Genomic DNA, 18,816 nt, shown 5'->3' on the forward strand with positions numbered 1-18,816 from the left:
GCACCCCCGCTACCGTCCGGGATGATTCCCAGCGATTTTCTTAAGCACATGGAGACCATGCTGCAGAAGGCCCTGAACGCTACATCGGAGCAGATCACAGACCGGCTCTCGAGGGAGATACGCGATATAGGCCAGCGCACTGCTGCCTTAGAATCCAGGGTAGACGATATCGAATTCGCTCTGCAAGAACAAGCTCAGGAACAAATAGCTCTTCGAGAAGAGAATGTTACCCTTCTCTCGCGTTGGGAAGATGCTGAGAACCGCTCCCGTAGAGCCAACTTGAGGGTAAGGGGCATACCCGAATCCGTGGACGATGTTCAGTCCTTTGTCACGGCTATGTTTCAAGAACTAGCCCTGGGCATACCCATTGAGCGCTTAGAATTCGACAGGGTTCACAGAGCCCTCACCCGACGACAAGCAGATGGCCCACCCAGAGATATTATTGTTCGGCTGCATTTTTTCCGCACGAAAGAACAGCTCCTCAGTGCGGCCCGCAACAAGGATTCTTTACAATTCCAGGGGCACACATACCAATTGTTCTCAGATCTGGCTCCCCTCACTATTACCAAACGCCGAGCCATGAAACCTCAAATACAGATCTTACTCCACCATCAATTGAAATATACCTGGAGATTCCCGTTCGCCATACAGTTCTCCTATCAAGGACAACAGCACACCTGCTCATCTCCGGAGTCACTACAGCGCCTCCTGGAGGGCCTCCATCTTACCCACCCGGATTCGCATACAGAGTCCAACCTGCCTCGTACGCCGGCTCGTTCGGCGGCTCATCCTTATTCGGCTACACCGCTTCGCAACCTACCAGGTCCTGTATCTGTTCGCAAAGGAACCCCTGCCAGGCTGTCGGATGGTATAGTCTCTACTCCCAAATCTCGCCCACCACGTTGAACTGTCTGATTAGGTGCCCCTAACCTTTCTCACCTTATTTTTCTAAAGTTTTTTATATCCCTTTGTGAGATCTTTTAGGATTCGGACATCCGTGCGGAAGATGACTACTGACCTCTGTCCCGGAGGTCATCTTCCACCGAATCCTTCGTGCCTGCTGCTCCGTATGTACTTTCTTTTTTATCCCCTTTTTTTTTTTCTTAGTTTTATTTTCTCCCGGATTTCAATATCGGTGGCCCCTGACTCGCGGCATTTCTCTATAACTTTTGCCTACAAGCTGCTTTATGACCAGCCTCTTATAGTTAATCTAATTGTGTCTACATGATCCTACTATAGATATTGCAGCAGGATACCAGTTTCCTCATTGGCCTATCATATACCACCCTGTCCCCCCTTACCCCCCCTTTCCCTCTTTTCTCCCTTGTCTCTTTTCCTGACTTTCACCTCCCTCCCCCCATTTCCACCCTGATTTGCCCTCCTCCTTATCCTTGTCTACCCCATCCTTACCCTCCTTATTATTTGAAGGCCTCTGTGATATGGTTCTACAAGGGTACTAATCATCAGTCTAAATGTGTGCCTATTGCTTTCTGTGATTTCGTAAATAGGACTAAGTCCTCATGTTTTATTCTTGTTTTCTTCTTTTTGTTTGTTTTTATTTAAATAACTGCTTGGTTTAGCAAATTGTATTGTTTACGTTCTACTGTTACCCCTGCGGCGGCGGAGAGCAGTCACTGCTCCCCCCTCCTCTAATGCACTTTCTCCTGGGTTACCTGTTTGAGACCCTGGGGACTGAGCATTGCCTGGCCGAGCAAACCATCTCGATGTTAGACGGCTTTTGCCATCTCATGGTTTGCTCTGCAGACAGAATTTCTTTTTTCTTCTTCCTCTTTCCCCCCTCTGTTTCTTCCTTTTCCTTTCTTTTGTTTCTTTTAGGTCGGTCGGCTCCTACACCCTACGCGCTATCCTATAATCTCTCCCACTCTATCTATAGATGGCCCCCTTGAACATATTATCTTTGAATGTTAAGGGTCTTAACATCCCTAACAAGAGGGTTAAGGCCTTCCGAAATTTCCACTCCATGAACGCTGGGATAGTAGCCCTTCAGGAAACGCATTTTGCGTTATCCCAAACCCCCAAATACTTTAGCCCCCACTACCCTCAAGTCTTTACGGCTTCGGCGGCTACTAAACATAGGGGTGTCTTGATTGTGTTTCATCGCTCTTTACCTTTCACACCCACTACGGAAATTAAAGACCCTGAGGGTCGTTACATTATTTTAGTAGGTCTACTCCAAGATACTGAAACCACAATAGTCTCTTATTAAGCCCCGAACGGCAATCCTAATCCTTTTTTTTCACACCTCCTACAGGTCATCCGAACTCACTGCAAAGGCACGCTTTTTGTTTGTGGCGATTCCAATCTAACCCTACATCCCCACCTAGACAAATCACCATATACACCTGAAAGTCACTCCCTCTCGGCTCAGCTTAGGAAGCAGTTCCACATGGCATCCCTCCTAGATACTTGGAGGGAATGTAATCCCTCGAAGAGGAATTACACGTTCTATTCGTATCCTCACAAATCGTTCTCTAGGATCGATCACATTTTGACTCCGGTGGCTTCCTTCCCAGTCGTGCTCCAATCCAGTATATGCCCGGTTCCCTGGTCTGACCACTGCGCCGTTATCACTACTATTGCCTCGTTGGTTCCCAGAGCCAAGGATAGGTCCTGGTGTATGAACGAGGCACATCTCACCAATCAAACTTATTGCCTTGATATTCGTGTTGCTATAACAGATTACTTACGCCACAACACTTCTACAAACATATCCCCGGTTCTTCTCTGGGAGGCTCATAAGCCGGTAATTCGGGGTAGTTGCATTTCTTTAACCACGCACATCAAAAAAGACCGTCAACGCAGACAGCAACAGCTAGAGGAGGACTACCATTTGCACTTCCTCCAGTTCCAAGACTCACCCACGGAACCCCATAGGCTTATCCTTGAAAAAAACAAATTAGAACTAGACCTTCTATTAGCTGAGTCAGCGGACAAAGTCCTTCGTAGGGCTAATCATACGTTATATACCAAGGCAAATAAACCTGATACCTTTTTGGCCCTACGTCTTCGTCAGCCTGATAAGATCCGTAAACCAAGACTCAAAATCGCTAAGAATTCCTATACTAGTAATCCTGTTAAAGTACTAGCCGAATTTCGTGAAAAGTTGGCTGACCTATACTCAGACAAAATCCAGTTCTCTCAACAGCAAGCTGAATCCCTATTTCAGAATCTGTCTATACCTGAACTATCCCTCTCAGATAGAGATTCCATTGATGCTCCGATTACGTCGGAGGAAGTCCTTTCGGCTATAAAGTCTCTCAAACCCCATAAACGTCCTGGCCCCGACGGGCTACCCAGTAACTATTACAAATTTTTTTCGGATGTATTGGCCCCCTTGTTAGCGAACTCATTTAACACCCTATTAAGGCAGCAAGCCCTAGGTAGAGATTCCCTGATGGCCACGATAGCTATGATCCCCAAGCCCAACTCTGACAACACCCTATGGTCTAACTTTCACCCCATATCCCTACTCAATGTAGATATAAAAATTTTAGCTAAGATCCTTGCTTTGCGCCTTAATCTGATCATAGGTAAATTGATTCATAAGGATCAGGTAGGGTTTATTCCCCGTAGACAGGCAAGTGACAACATACGCCGAGTCGTCTTACTGCAACACCTTGCGAAAGCGCGCTCAATTCCTATGCACCTTTTGTCCCTAGATATCAGAAAGGCTTTTGACACGGTCTCCTGGCCTTACTTGCATTTCATTTTGAAACGCTGGGGTTTTGGCCCCCATTTCCTTCAATGGATTATGTCGCTATATGCTGACCGCCAGGCTTCAGTGAGATACTCAGGGTTTAGTTCCCAAAACTTCCCAATACGTAGAGGGACGCGTCAGGGTTGCCCTTTGTCACCGCAACTCTTTGCCTTGGCAATCGAGCCCCTGGCTGCGCTTATTAGAGCTCACCCGGACATTAGGGGATTAGAGGTAGCCTCCACTACCCAGAAATTGTGCCTTTTCGCAGACGACGCTTTACTGTTTATTACCTCCCCACATATTACTATCCCCAATTTGCTTGACCTCCTTGATAAATTTTCTAAAATATCCGGCCTTGAAGTTAACCAGGCTAAGTCCAAGGCCCTTAACGTGACACTACCGCACGATACTATGGCACTTCTTAAGACTAATTTCCCATTCCAATGGTCTAGCCTTTCTATTCCATATTTAGGCATAAAACTTACCAGTGATCCCGCAGATCTGTTTCGAGCGAACTATCTCCCAATGCTGAAACACCTCTCATCTTTACTCCAAGATTGGCGTCCCCTTTGCATCTCTTGGATGGGGCGTATTACCGCCGTCAAAATGTCTTTGCTCCCCAAGCTTCTCTATCTATATAGAGTTCTCCCCATTCCAGTGCCCTCCTATTTTCATCGCATCATCCAAAGCCGGGTTTTCACCTATATATGGGGCCCCATAAAACCTAGGATTTCTAGATCCACCTTGCTCCGTCACTATAGGGCCGGTGGTTTAGGTATACCCAATTTCCAACATTATTATCACGCGGCCCAGCTTGCCCAAATAACACTTTACCATGCTGCAGTCGAAGTTCCTATCTGGGTGAGTCTAGAGGCGGTAGATCTCTACCCTATATCCCTAACTAATCTTCTTTGGCTTCCCCCTGCTGCCCGAGGTCCCATCTCCAACCCCTTGACCTCTGACTCTGTCAAATTGTGAGATAAGTTGTGCAAAGCATTTCAGTTGATCTCCCCACACTCCCCCTTACTATCTTACATCGGTCACCCTAAATTCCATCCTGCCTACACTTCTGCTTTCTCATTCCGAGTATGGGTGCAGTCAGATTTAACTCGTATATGTGACCTGGTGGCGGGCGGCTCAATCAAATCGTTCTCCTCCCTGCAAGCCCAAAAACGATTACCAAATAACGAATACTTCCGATACCTCCAAATTTCGCATTTTGTGAGGCAGACTATAGGCTTGACAAGGGGAGGAGGCACGTACACAATTTTTGAAAACATATGTAACTCTGACCCGCACGCCCCAGGTACCATATCACAATTATATGCACATCTTACTTCCCAACCCTCAACGCTCCCGACGTATGCGCAGTGTTGGTCCAGGGACCTGAACCTGAACTTGGAGGGGCACGACTGGTCTGACATTTGGCTACATACTAAGCTCTCCTCACAAAATATTGTGGCCCTGGAAGCGAGCTATAAAGTTCTCATGCATTGGTACTTAGTGCCAGATAGAATAGCAAAATTTTTGCCCTCTTACTCCCCAAACTGCTTTCGTGGCTGTGACGAGAGGGGTACACATCTACACATTTGGTGGACCTGCCCAGTGGTGAAACGCTTCTGGTCTGAGATCTTTTTAATTCTATCCACTTTGATTGATATCACAATAGATCCTGACCCGGCTTTGGCCCTCCTTAATTTTTATCCAAGTTTGTACACCAAGGCACAGATGCGTCTCGCTTTGCAGGTCACCACAGCAGCCAAACAAACAATAGCTAGAGCCTGGAAAACTCCCACCCTACGCCTGACTGAAACCAAAAACAGGATTACGCAGGCAATGATACATAGCAAAATTGAGGCTACCGTTCAAGACACTGTCCCCCGACACTCTAAAATTTGGCATCCTTGGGTTGAACACTATCTACCTCCACATTTCGATTACCATTTATTAGACCCATAATAACATCTTTCCTTGTTTTAGCGGTTAACAGCTAGTTTAAAGCTATTTACTGGGAGTCGACCGACCGAAATTCTCGCTTATCTACTTCCCCCCCCCCTATTCTCTTCCCTTTCCCTTCCTCTCCTTCTTACCACCCCCTTTCTAGTCTTTCCACCTTTTCCTCTTTTTTCTCTTCCGCTTCTTTGACTTGTACTTTAATATCCACCCTCTTAATGTACTCAACTGTGATATTCGTTCACCCTGGAGGTGATTTTGGATAACACTAGTTAAGTTGCGAATGCTCTGTGGCTTTTTATATGCATAGAACTAGGTTTCTTACACTTTACTGAACTATAATGTCCTAGACCGTTTGCATGTTGCATATATATGCCCGTATGCTTTGGCCTCTAGGCTCGTGTATATTAGGTTTCACGCAACTGTAATTCATATTGTTACCTTGACAATCTTATTGTAACCTGTCATGTTTTGGAGTACATTTTGCTATTATCTTCCTGTATTATGTACAAGACGAAATGCTGTTGCCTATGTACTCTATGTCTTCTTTGTTAATAAAAACTTTTTGAACACAAAATTTGGGGGTTAGTTTGGATGCTAGTTGTGGGCCAATTTTATCTCGACTGAGGTAAAAATGGCCGCTCGTCCACCTTAAGTGTTTTTTGACAGCTGAGGTTAGAGCCAGATTCAGAGCTAGTTTTACCACTTCGAGTTTGGCTAATGATGTGTTTGTGGGGTGCCGTTTGTGATCTTTGCTGAGTAGTTTCAATTATTTTTTTCAGCTTTGCTATATCAGCCTGACGTTTCGGCTGGGAGCCAAGTTGGATGCGTTTCCCTCTTATCACCACTTTGTACTCCCCCAAAGAGAGCCCAGTGATATATTATCTATGCTGTTTAATATAAAGTATTCCCAGAGATCATTCCATAGTATAGAGTATCGTACTGGGTGCCTCAAAAGGGACTCATTGAGGCACCAGGGACAAGGACCTGTAATGGATAGGACCCTATATAGTTTGAGGAGTGCCAGTGAGTGGTCCGACCAGGGCCATCATGAATTGAGGCCTGAATTTCTATATCGATCTCTGAAGTAGGGACAAAGATATGATCAATCCTACCATATGTTCTATGGGGGCTGAGAAATGTGTGTAATCTCTAGATGTGGGTTGTAGCTCTTTCCATGTGTCTATCATTCCTAGTAAGTGCAGAAGGCAGGCTATATGAAGGCTTTGTTTGGGAGGTCTTTTGAGGCGAGGGATCCCTTATGCAGATTTATCTAGCACTTGATCAAAGTTTATGTTGGCGTCCCCTCCCATTATTACTCTCCCTTCAGTATGAGGAAGAAGTGACTGAAACATTAACGCACAGAATGCTGCTTGGCCTTTGTTTTGGGCGTAGTATGATATAAAGGTGTACATCCATTAATATCCCCTTTGACTAATATGTATCGAACCTCTTGATCCTTTGGGATGGTTTGGGAATGAGTGAATACAATTTTTTTTTTGAGAAGAGGATGGCCACCTCTTTTCTTAGCTTCCACATTGGCAAGATAGAATAGTGGTTATTTCTGGTGGAGAAACAAAGGGCTATAGCTTCTAGGGAAAAAGGTTTCTTGAAGCAGTAAAATATCAATGCCTCAAGAGTTATAATGTTCATGTTGTAATGTTGCATCTCTTGATTGGAGATTAAGGCCTTGTGTATTATGAAATGCGTCTCAAAAAGTCAGATGTGAGGGGGTGGGGCTAGACATTGACATGAGGGTTAGGGGGCACCATTGTGTGGCGAAAACATACCCAATCAGCCATAGAAGGAACCTCAGGATAGTTGGTCCAGTTATTCACTCAATCCAAAGTATTCAGGATATGTTGATTTGTCTGTATAGATATCTGATAGAGGAAGGAAGCAAAAAAAAGTGAGAAGAGCATGAAAAAGGAGAGTAGGAAAGAAAAACAGGACAAGGAGAGAGGGGGGCAAGGAATGGGAGAAGGGTGGATCAAAACTAAAGACATTCTTAGTCCCCAAAGAGCAGGACTGGACCCTAATTAATGGGGATGGTGTAACGGCAACCTAGATGTAGGTTGCTTTCCCGGTCTCACACCAGGTTAATGGTACCTCTGAGTCACAGGAGGAGTGGCAAGCTAATCTGCTCCAGCCTAGAGGCCCCTTAGTCTATATTCAGAATTAATGGTCCTTTAGGAGACAAAAATAGTTTGACAATATTAGGTACATACATTTATAACCTAAGAAAAAAAACAAAAAAACAAAAACAAAAAACTAGTAATACTTGCAACATAAAGCCCAACATGAGCATTGGGGGAGAGAACCAGCACTCGCCAAGTGATACAGCGGCATGCTCGAAGTCTCCCTTAGGGAATGTCATGGAGAGACGTGACCATTGGTCTCATCCGTTTCAGGCCTAGTAGTGGTCCAGTTAGAAGATCAGGCTAAGAAAACTCAACATAGTTACATAGTCCAGCTGATCAGGGATAAATTATGAAGGGGAGAATTGCCAACCGGCAAGTCCAAGAACAGAGAATACAAAGAAGTACGGCTGGATAGGTGATTCTTCATCTCAAAACTATTCCAATAAGGATCTTCAAAGAGTCCATCTACCATAGGACCATCATGGGGGGGGGGGGGGGTTGGATTCATGTTGCCATTTCTGTTTTTGTTTGTTCCAAATTGGTGTCAGGGGGCTACCTGGTGGAGGCCTCTTGGAGGAGCTGTGGGGGCTAGTTGAGGAGTAAGATGCCAGCTCTTGCAAGATGAATCCAAATCAGAGGCGTAGTCTTTTGCCATCCTGGATATTCGTGAACCCATAGGACAACTTATACTGGATCTGCAGACAGAAAAAAGCACCACCTGTATTTTATTGACTTTTGGGACAACATCACCAGAAGGGGTTTGAGGCATCTCCTTTGAATCATATTAAGAGACAGGTCTGGAAATATTTGTACGGAGGATAGAGGGGGTTTCAACGTCCCAGGATTTCCTCATGACGACCTCCTTTTACTGCATAAAAGAGTGGTTTTACTATAATGTCCCTGTGTAGTCCATCTTGACGAGGGGGTTGTAGAGCTTTATGGTCTCTGTCCAGCTCGAATCTATGATCAGGGATATCAGGCATGATGACCTTAATGAAGGATTTTTTTTTAGCCCCTTGTACATCTTGAATCGATTCGGGTAACCCCCTGAGATGGAAATTATACTGTTTTATAGGTAATTGACTTTAGAGAGCGCTGTGTCTAGTTGATCCTTAAGAGATTGTATGCATGCTGTATTTTGCTTAGCCCGTGCTGTATTATCATCCATTGCTTGCTCAATGGCATCTATACGAGCACTCAGACAGTGCAAGTCTACTTTAATTGTGGAAGTAATTTGTGCAGCATTCTGTGCCAGGACAATAGCTAGCATTTCTGAGAATCTGGAGAGGATAAATGCCATATCAGGAAGGTGGCCTTGGGTTAGTGGCAGGACATGTTGAGATTCAGTAAGGCTTAATAGGCTATTAATCATGAGTTATTTAGGTTGTCTTCCATTGTCATGCCCAGGAGAGATTCAATGGAGGCTGGGGAGACAGCAGTGACAGGGTGGATACTCACAGAAGTAGCTGGAGGGGGGCGCATAAGGGTGAGTGAGCAGGGGCATGATCTGCAATGGATTTAGCTTCCTCTGTGTTCCTACACAGAGGAACCACAGCTGCCATCTTGGAAGGTCCTGGAGCCTTTGTGTCAAAGTTTAGCTGGCGGTAAACCTTGTTCTTGGATTGCTTACCTGGCATATGTCCAGATGCGCCACATTGTTTGGTGTTCGGGCAGTTAGATGTGAGCAGGGCCACTCGTGACAGCTGGCGGCGGGTATGCCTCCAAACAGCCGGAGCGGGTCAGAGCCTCTGAGTTAGAGCGTCCCCCTGGAAGTCCCATGCGTGTGCACTCCAAGGTATGTTTTTTAAGAGTTGGCTTAATGGTTGTTATTCAAATTGTCTGGGCATATGTTATTAAGCTTATGGGATAAGTCATTGGTTATGGCCGAAACATTATTGGGTAGAGTGTATTTTTGTCCAGCTAAGTTGGAGTGTCTTGACAGGGGTTTGGTGTAAGTAGTATATTTATTCCATCCTAGATGAGTCACGTTTAAGAAAAAAATAAAAATGTTAAGTTGCCAATTACACACTTAACATTTAGTAGAATCCAGTGAAAAGATTAAGATAGGGATGTGATTCGACCACAAAATAGGGACAGTATGTGAAATTTTCAACATCCAGAAAATTTGATTGTTAATGAAAAAGTAATCAATACAGTAATGAGTAAAATGGGGGTGGGTGTAGTGCGTATATTGCTGTTTGGCCGGCTGAGAAACCCTCCAAGCATCAAATAATGCTTATTTGCTATTAAGCTGACTTAACAGCTGAGACTGCTTAGAATCCAGGGCCAGGGAGCACGAGTACGCATGGAGTGGCAATCTGCCACAAGCGTATGGTATATTTAAATTGCCCCCTTTCACTAAATATTTGTGTTCTGAGTGAAAAAAGGGGATTGTAAACCAGAAACAAGAAAGAGGTTGGATTACCATTAGGAGAATAAATGTTGCAAGAAGAAAAATACACAAATTGCCATTTGCCTCTAAGGTTAATGAAACAACCTCAAGGGTATTAGCAGGAGCCAAAATAGAGGAACGGAAATCCCGCTTTGACCAATAGAGCAACACCTAGATAAGAGTGAGCATAATACCTGTGGGCAAATGCAAATGTGCCGCCCTTATCAAAATTTGGTTCTTGGACAAAAATGATGTCTGCACCAGAAATTCTAAACTCCCTCCATGCCAAGTGCTGCTTGTGATTGGAACTCAGGCCATTAGCATTAAGGGATCTGATATTAACCATAGTGAAATGGGTGGGTGTAATGAAATAGTACTTATCTGAAACTTCCCTTGTGCCAGGATGTCCAATGCCCAGGATGCATCAAAGCCCCTCTAGAACCATATGTCCATTGTGTCCAGGGTGATGGAGGGTTGGGTGAGCCAGTAAGTGATAGTCAAGAAAGTAAAACCCAGCATCTACCATATTAGAACCTGAAAACAGACCATTCTTCCAGTAGCCACTTGCTAATACAATTTTTTTAATATCAGCAGCCACTATCTGAAGGTCTATAAGGCTCAGGAATTTGGTTTTGAAGCATGTAGATATTCACTCCTCCTCCTAGTGTTGTGCTGGTCTCACTGCTGGGAGAAGAGCAGTGCTGGTGTCTGTGAGACCACATGATTACATGCTGAGTTTGGAACAGTGCAGGTATGTTCCTTCTGAGATGGGTGTCCAAGTCTTGTGGGGCAAAGGATGCTGACATACTTTTGCTTGTTTTTCCTATCTTCAAGTTGGTGAAGAATTCTATAAGTTTGATGTCCGGTCTCTATGTACCGGAGTTAGGCGGCCATCTCAGACTGAAGTCAAACCACACCCTGTAAAAATATTATTAACAAAATAAAATATCTGCACACGGATGATCTATCTTGATACTTATTTCTTTATGTGTTGAATGTGCCTGGGTTGCTATTTGAAAAGAATGTTGGCACAAAACATAGGTGTAAAGTCAGCCTAAGTCAATATTGATGGCTTTGAAGAACAAATATTGAAAACCTGATCATTTTTTTTTTCTTCCGGTATCTAAATTTAGTTCAGCTTCTGATTACTTGCACTTGTTAAATTGATCTAACATTAGCAGAGACATTGCATACAGTAAGACGGCTACATAAGAAGCGGTTTTCCTGCCTGTCATGTTTCAGTTAAAAATAACAGTCCCCTGTGGCTTCAGCGGGGTGATTTCCTGCCCCCTAGATCTTTGTTTTGTCTTCTGGGACCAATGGTGGATGGCCAGGGACCCAGTTTCCCTTTCTATGTCCAGGTGCTCCCCCCCCCCCCCTCTTTTATTTTTATTCACTAAAAGTATCTGCCTCTAGCTTTTGAAAAAAACTTAAAGAAATTATGGTAGCAACATTTCATGAGATGATATTCAGTAAACAACATAAAATGGTTCCACATATTCCAGTTTTCTACATTTGTGTAATACTGATGTACAGTACTGATTTAATATGCAATGTTCACATTTTTGGGTTTCTTGAACTGTGTACACCACTGTATGCACACGTTTCTGGTTTGGAAACCTCTTGGGAACGTAGAAATGTTGTTTCCCATTTATAAAAATAGATTAAAAAAAAAAGTTCGTTTTTTAGGTCATATTAAAGTCTTGTCTTTTTGTTTTAAAAATAATAAGTTATACATAACTGCTCTATGCAGTAGTCTTGCACAGGACAGCCCAGATCCTCCTCTGTTCGGGTCTCTCGCTGGTGCTCCTGCCCCCTCCCACCTGCCAAATGCCCCCCCCACACTAAGCAGCTTGAAATGGGGGCACTGGAGCCAAGTCGCTGCTCTGAGTGTCTGTTCAAACATCGAGCTGCGGCTCGGCCCCATCCCCTCTCTCACCTTATTGGCTCACATTGACAGCAGCAGGAGCCAATGGCTTGTCTGTGTCTCAGCCAATCAGGAGAGCGAGTTCCAGACAGCTGAGGCTCTGGTGCAACATCGCTGGATTGAGATGGGGCACAGGTAAGTATTAGGGGTGCTGAGGGGGGCTGCTGCTCACAGTAGTTTTTTTTTTTATCCTAATACATAGAATGCATTAAGATAAAAAAACCTTATGCCTTTAGAACCACTTCAACTTTGTAGCCTTTGGAATAAAGCATATACTGTGTGTGTGTGTGTGTGTGTGTATATATATATATATATATATATATATATATATATATATATATATATATATATATATATATATATATATATATATATATATATTGCCCACTGCATGTTTCACATTGTAACTTTAATTTTTTCTTTTAAGTTTTTAGTGTTGATTGCAGTACCGTGGAGTGCCCTCCAGTTCAACAAGTTGTCTGCCCTCCAGACAGCTATGAAACACAAGTTCGTCTGACAGCTGATGGATGCTGCACATTACCCACAAGGTCTGTTAATGATAAACTATTGGTTGCTTATTCAGATAAACCTGGGTGCATTTATGTATACAGTCAGTATGTAATATCTATACTACAATATGTTCTTACAGTTAAAAACTGAAGTTTCTCGTATCGGACATTTTTTTTTTTTTTTTCTTTGGCTTTTGATGATTTCGTTTGTCTAGAGTACCATTTAAATACTGCACAAGTTATAATGACAATGATAATTACCATCATATTGATACCTTTCAAGCTAAGGGTATCAAACTGATAAACCCTAAAGGTTTAAATCCCATTCATAGATTTATTATTATTATTATTTATTTTATTTTTTATTTTTTTAATTAGACCTATGCAAGCATAAGGCATTACATGGAAGTATGGATTTCTCATTGGCCTTGAGTGCCTGTGCATAAAAGCATGGAGGGATATTAATTTGTCCCAGGGGAAGAAAATCCCAGATAGTATGCCTAATGTCAGGCCAGGTACTCTGGTGACTTGCACAGGTTGAAGATCCATATCCATATATAAAATCACTGCAGTCTCCTGTTGACATTTACTGACAAGGTTAAGGGGGCTGGTCTTTCAGCAGGGAAGTGGCCTTAGAACAAAACAATGGCTGCTTTGGATGTCCTTATCTTATGAAAAAATGTTCCTGGCTTAGGAACATTGAGGAGGTTTATGAAGGATGAAGGGAACTATATTTAAAGTGTAAGTTCACCTTTACAGAAAAATCTGTGAGGTGAACTTACACAGGTATTATTCCCTACAGAGGCCATACGAGTCTTGTGGCTTAACTACAGGGATCAGTATGCTGCCTCAATGGGGCATAGAATGTTATATAGATTGTTCCTTAATCATTTTCTATGGAGATTTTATATTTAGTTCACATGCTGCCATCTAGTGCCCTTTTGTGGTAATGCACTTGTTTGCTTATGTTCTTTTTCTCTGATGTTGTGACACACTTGATTTTATATGTAATGCTCCACCCTTCTTCCTGTTGTACTTCCTGTGTCATGGATGCAGCTACAAGCCACATGTAGCAGGGAACATGTATTCTGCATTGTAAGCTACAGACAATATCATCTTTTGACCCGCATACATACTACAGCCTATTCCTCTGTTTGTATTCTGTCATCTGCTATAACCTGATGTTCAGAATAAAAACACCTTTGTGGATGGAATTGGTATTTGGTGAGTTCAAACTATCTGAGGATTGCCTTCAGTGGTTATATTGTATACAGCCCAGGCATAGAGGTCTCACAAGGGATAAATTGCTTCACAACAATCGGAGTCAGAATAGTCAAAAGATGTATAGAATAACCAGTGGTTACTTCCTCCATCCCCTCCCCCTTAAGTTACAAAAGGCAGTACCGACCACCAAACACAAACCATTCAACTTAATAGGGCTGTGCTATAACCTTATGTATGTGAGTTTTTAGGAGTTAAAACAGGGGGTGACGGGCAGACAGCGAGCGGGCAGTGGGGATTCACAGTGGCAGCATTTGATGGGCAAACCAACAGCATTTGATGTGCACAGTAGCGACATTTGATGGGCACAGTGGCAGCATTTGATGGGCACAGTGGCAGCATTTGATGGGTACACTGGCAGCATTTGATGGGCACAGCGGTGGCATTTGATGGGCACAGCGGCAGAGTTTGATGGGCACAGCGGCAGAGTTTGATGGGCACAGTAGTGGCGTTTGATGGGCACAGCGGTGGCATTTGATGGGCACAGCGGCAGAGTTTGGGCACAGTAGTGGCGTTTGATGGGCACAGTAGTGGCGTTTGATGGGCACAGTAGTGGCGTTTGATGGGCACAGTGGCTGTAATTGATGTTTTTAAAATCGGTTCCTTTATATGCGGCCACCCACTTGGGACTGGGCCCTGGTGTTTCACCATCGGGCTCAGAGAAAAGAGCCCTGTCCAGAGGTCGGGGGGTGGCGCCATGGTTTCTTGCATCGGGGCCCTGAAGGTTCTAGTTACGCCACTGCCTGCAAGGAAAGAATGTCCCTGGCATGGATCTCCAGTCTGACTCTGGAATCGGGGAAACTTTCTCCTAAAAGATACAGAAAGTTTTCTTGCCAGATGTCAGTATGCCGCACAGCGAAGGCATCCTTGATGGCTTGTCAGTAGTGGTCTTGGTTGTCAGAGGAAGCTCAGTTTCTTATCAGAATCCTGGAACTTAGGGTGATTTGGTTGTCTATTCGATGCTCAACGCTTAAATTAACATGGCATCTGACAAGAATCTAGTTGGACAGAGCCATGGGCAGACCTATATCAACCATCAAGGAGGCACCAGAAGTTGTTCTGTTCAACAGGAAGCAGACTTAATCCTCTCTGGGCAGAACTGCACATTCTGGTCCTGTCCACTGTGTGAACATACAAATTGTAGACAAATATATATAATATAAAATAGATGTATGTGTATCATTTTTAATTTTGTGTTTTATCTACATACTCTCACCAGTACAGTGTCACTATGGTGACATTGTGCTGTTCTGGCGGTGATCATGTACAATGTCACCAGACCAGTGCTGTCAGTAACTCTACTTACTGCAGTCCACTCAGTGTCCCTAATCCATGTCTCCCACTCAGTGTCCCTTATCACCGCAGCCCCAGTAAGTATCCCTAATCACAGCTGCTCACTTCAGCCATATTGTCCCTGATCATCACCACACTGGTCATGTTGTCCCTGATCGCTGCCACACCAGTCATATTTTCCCTGATCACCACCACACCAGTTACAGTGTTACATGGTCACATAGTAGGTGAGGTTGAAAAAAAAAGACACAAGTCCATCAAGTCCAACCTATGTGTGTGAATATATGTCAGTATTACATTGTATATCCCTATATGTTGCAGTCATTAAGGTGCTTATCCAATAAAAAACATTAAAGAGGAAGTAAACCCTGATGAGTTTACTTCCTCTTTCATTCCCTGCAAAGGCAAAGCATAATGGACTACTATGCATCGCATAGTAGTCCATTATGTGTCACTTACCTGACACAGGAGCCAGCGAAGTCACCGCTGTCCCCTGTAGTCCGCCGTATCCATCTTCTTGGTGGGGTCTCGCAGCTCCGCCGCTGTCATTCGGCGAAGCCGCGATGACGTCACTCCCACGCATGTGCACGGGAGCCGACACGCGCGGCAGCTCCGTCGTTGAGAATGCCGCACTCAGTGCGCCTGCGCGCCGCTGTCTACGGCGCATGCGCCGTAGACAGCAGTGCCTGCTTTCGGGCAAATATCTCCTAAACCATATAGGTTTAGGAGATATTTCTTGGACCTACAGGTAAGCCTTAATCTAGGCTTACCTGTAGGTCAAAGTGGTTTGTAAGGGTTTACAACCACTTTAATATAACATTAATCCAGGTTTAGAGCGACAATGAGATGATGCATTCATGTACTCACAATTGTGAACTTATCTGTATGTGTAAATAGCCACCATGGTTGCCACATCTTATTAAATGCAGCATTATTTTCTCTTTTCATAGTCGATTATCTCTTCCTTTTTATATATGTGTATATATATATATATATATATATATATATATATATTTGTACTTTGTCCAGCCAATCCCTGACCTTCAGTGTGTTGGTGGGTTTTCAATGTAAAGGAGTTAAAAATTTTGCTGCATTTAACAAATGCCTCATAAGAGTTTTCTTAGATTTACTCAGAGAGTAAGAATTGACATGAAGTAAGCCGGCAGCAGCATTTAGGTTTAACCACTTGAGATCCGCGCTATAGTCAATTGACGGCTACAGCGCGGATCTCCTTTTCCAGGACTACGTCTATTGACGTTGTCCCGTGTACGAGCGGCCTGCGCGCGCCCTGAGGGGCGCGTGCGCGGCGCGCTCTGTGATCGGCGAGTCCATGAGACTCGCCTGATCACCGATCCGTGCAAGGGGTCGATCCCGACCCCTTATCACGTGATCAGCTGTCAGCCAATGACAGCTGATCATGTGATATAACGGAGCCGGTAATCGGCTAGTATTCCTCCTCGCGGCGGTCAGTCCCGATCACGGCCAGCAATGCAAGCGACCACCTGCCCCCTGCCAGTGCCCACCTGCCCCCTGCAGTGCCACCCTGAATAAAACTAAGTGCCCTCCGTCAGTGCCACCCAGCAGTGCCCACAGTGCCACCCACAGTGCCACCCAGCAGTGCCACCCACAGTGCCCACAATCTGCCTCAAAGGTGCTGCACCCCAGTGCCACCCATCAGTGCCCAGCAGTGCCGCCCATCAGTGCCCAGCAGTGCCACCTATCAGAGCCACCTATCAGTGTCCATCAGTCCCATCTCAGTGGTACCTATCAGTGCCCATCCGTGCCACCCATCCGTGCCACTTATCCGTGCCACCCATCCGTGCCATCTTATCTGTGCCCATCTTTGCCCATCAGTGCCGCCTTATCTGTGCCCATCGGTGCCGCCTTATCTGTGCCTATAAGTGCCGCCTTAACTATGCCTATTAGTGCCCACCAGTGCAGCCCATCAGTGCCCACCAATGCAGCCCATCAGTGCCCACCAATGCAGCCTATCAGTGCCGCCTAATCAGCGCACTTCAATGAAGGAGAAAAATGACCCGTTTGCAAAATTTTATAACAAACTATTAAAACATGATTTTTTTTTTTTTTTGCATCTTTTTTTGTTTGTTTAGCAAAAAATAAAACTCCGAGCTGTAACTAAATACCACCAAAAGAAAGCTCTATTTGTGGGAAAAAAATGATAAAAATTTAATTTGGGTACAGTGTTGTATGCCCGCGCAATTGTCATTCAAAGTGCATCAGCGCTGAAAGCTGAAAATTGGTCTGGGACTGAGGGGGGTTTAAGTGCCCAGTAAGCAAGTGGTTAATTTAGTTTCTGTAATGTGTTTAATCTCTGGTTTTTAACCACTTGCTTACTGGGCACTTAAACACCCTTCCTGCCCAGACCAATTTTCAGCTTTCGGTGCTCTCACACTTTGAATGACAATTACTCAGTCATGCAACACTGTACCCAAATGAATTTTGTGTCCTTTTTTTCCCACAAATAGAGCTTTCTTTTGGTGGTATTTGATCACCTCTGGGGTTTTTATTTTTTGCGCTATAAATGAAAAAAGACCGAAAATTTTGAAAAAAAACGCATATTTCTTTGTTTCTGTGACAGAATTATGCAAATTATTAATTTTTCTTCATAAATTTTGGCCACAATTTATACTGCTACATATCTTTGGTAAAAATAACCCAAATTAGTGGATATTATTTGGTCTTTGTGAAAGTTAGAGAGTCTACAAGCTGTGGTGCGAATCGCACAAAATTGATCACATCTGATGTACTGGTGGCCTATCTCGCTTCTTGTGACCCAAACAAGTCAGGAAAGTACAAATACCCCCCAAATGACCCCTTTTTGGAAAGTAGACATTCCAAGGTATTTAGTAAGAGGCATGGTGAGCTTTTTGATGTTGTCATTTTTTTCCCACAATTCTTTGCAAAATGAAGATTTTTCATTTTCTTTATTTTTCTCCACAAAATTGTCATTGTAATAGGTTATTTCTCTCACGTGGCATGTGTATACCACAAATGACACCCCCCAAAAAATTCTGCTACTCCTCCTGAGTATTACAATACCACATGTGTGGGACTTTTTCGCAGCCTGGCCACATAGAGAGGCCCAACATGCAGGGAGCGCCATCACGTGTTCTAGGAGCATAAATTACACATCTAACTTGTTGACTACTTATTACACTTTTGAAATACCAGGACAATGACACGTGACACTGATGACAGATGGCACTGATACGTGGCAATGATGACACTTATACGTGGCACTGATGACACGTGGCACTGATGACAGATGACACTAATATGTGGCACTGATGACACGTGGCACTAATACGTGGCACTGATGACACGTGGCACTAATACGTGGCACTGATGACACGTGGCACTAATATGTGGCACTGATGACACGTGGCACTAATACGTGGCACTGATGACATGTGGCACTAATACGTGGCACTAATACGTGCCACCGGTGACAGATGGCACTAATACGTGGCACCAATGACACGTGACACTGATGACAGATGGCACTGATAAGTGGCATTGATGACACGTGACACTGACAACAGATGGCACGTGACACTGACAGGTGGCACTGATGACAAATG

At 44.1% G+C, this 18,816-nt stretch overlaps 1 protein-coding gene across 1 annotated transcript in view; it reads left to right on the forward strand.

Moving 5' to 3' along the window:
* Positions 1–18,816, forward strand: part of CRIM1 (cysteine rich transmembrane BMP regulator 1) — a 1,166,729-nt gene that overhangs the window by 466,691 nt on the left and 681,222 nt on the right. Inside the window, exon 4 of the mRNA XM_077486443.1 lies at positions 12,559–12,679. Within this exon, the coding sequence (XP_077342569.1) occupies positions 12,559–12,679 (121 nt within the window). The remainder of the gene's footprint in view (positions 1–12,558; positions 12,680–18,816) is intronic.

Source organism: Lithobates pipiens, unplaced genomic scaffold (assembly GCF_037356315.1).
Source record: "Lithobates pipiens isolate NorthernLeopardFrog02 unplaced genomic scaffold, aLitPip1_a1.2 Scaffold_18, whole genome shotgun sequence".
Lineage (NCBI taxonomy): Eukaryota > Metazoa > Chordata > Amphibia > Anura > Ranidae > Lithobates > Lithobates pipiens.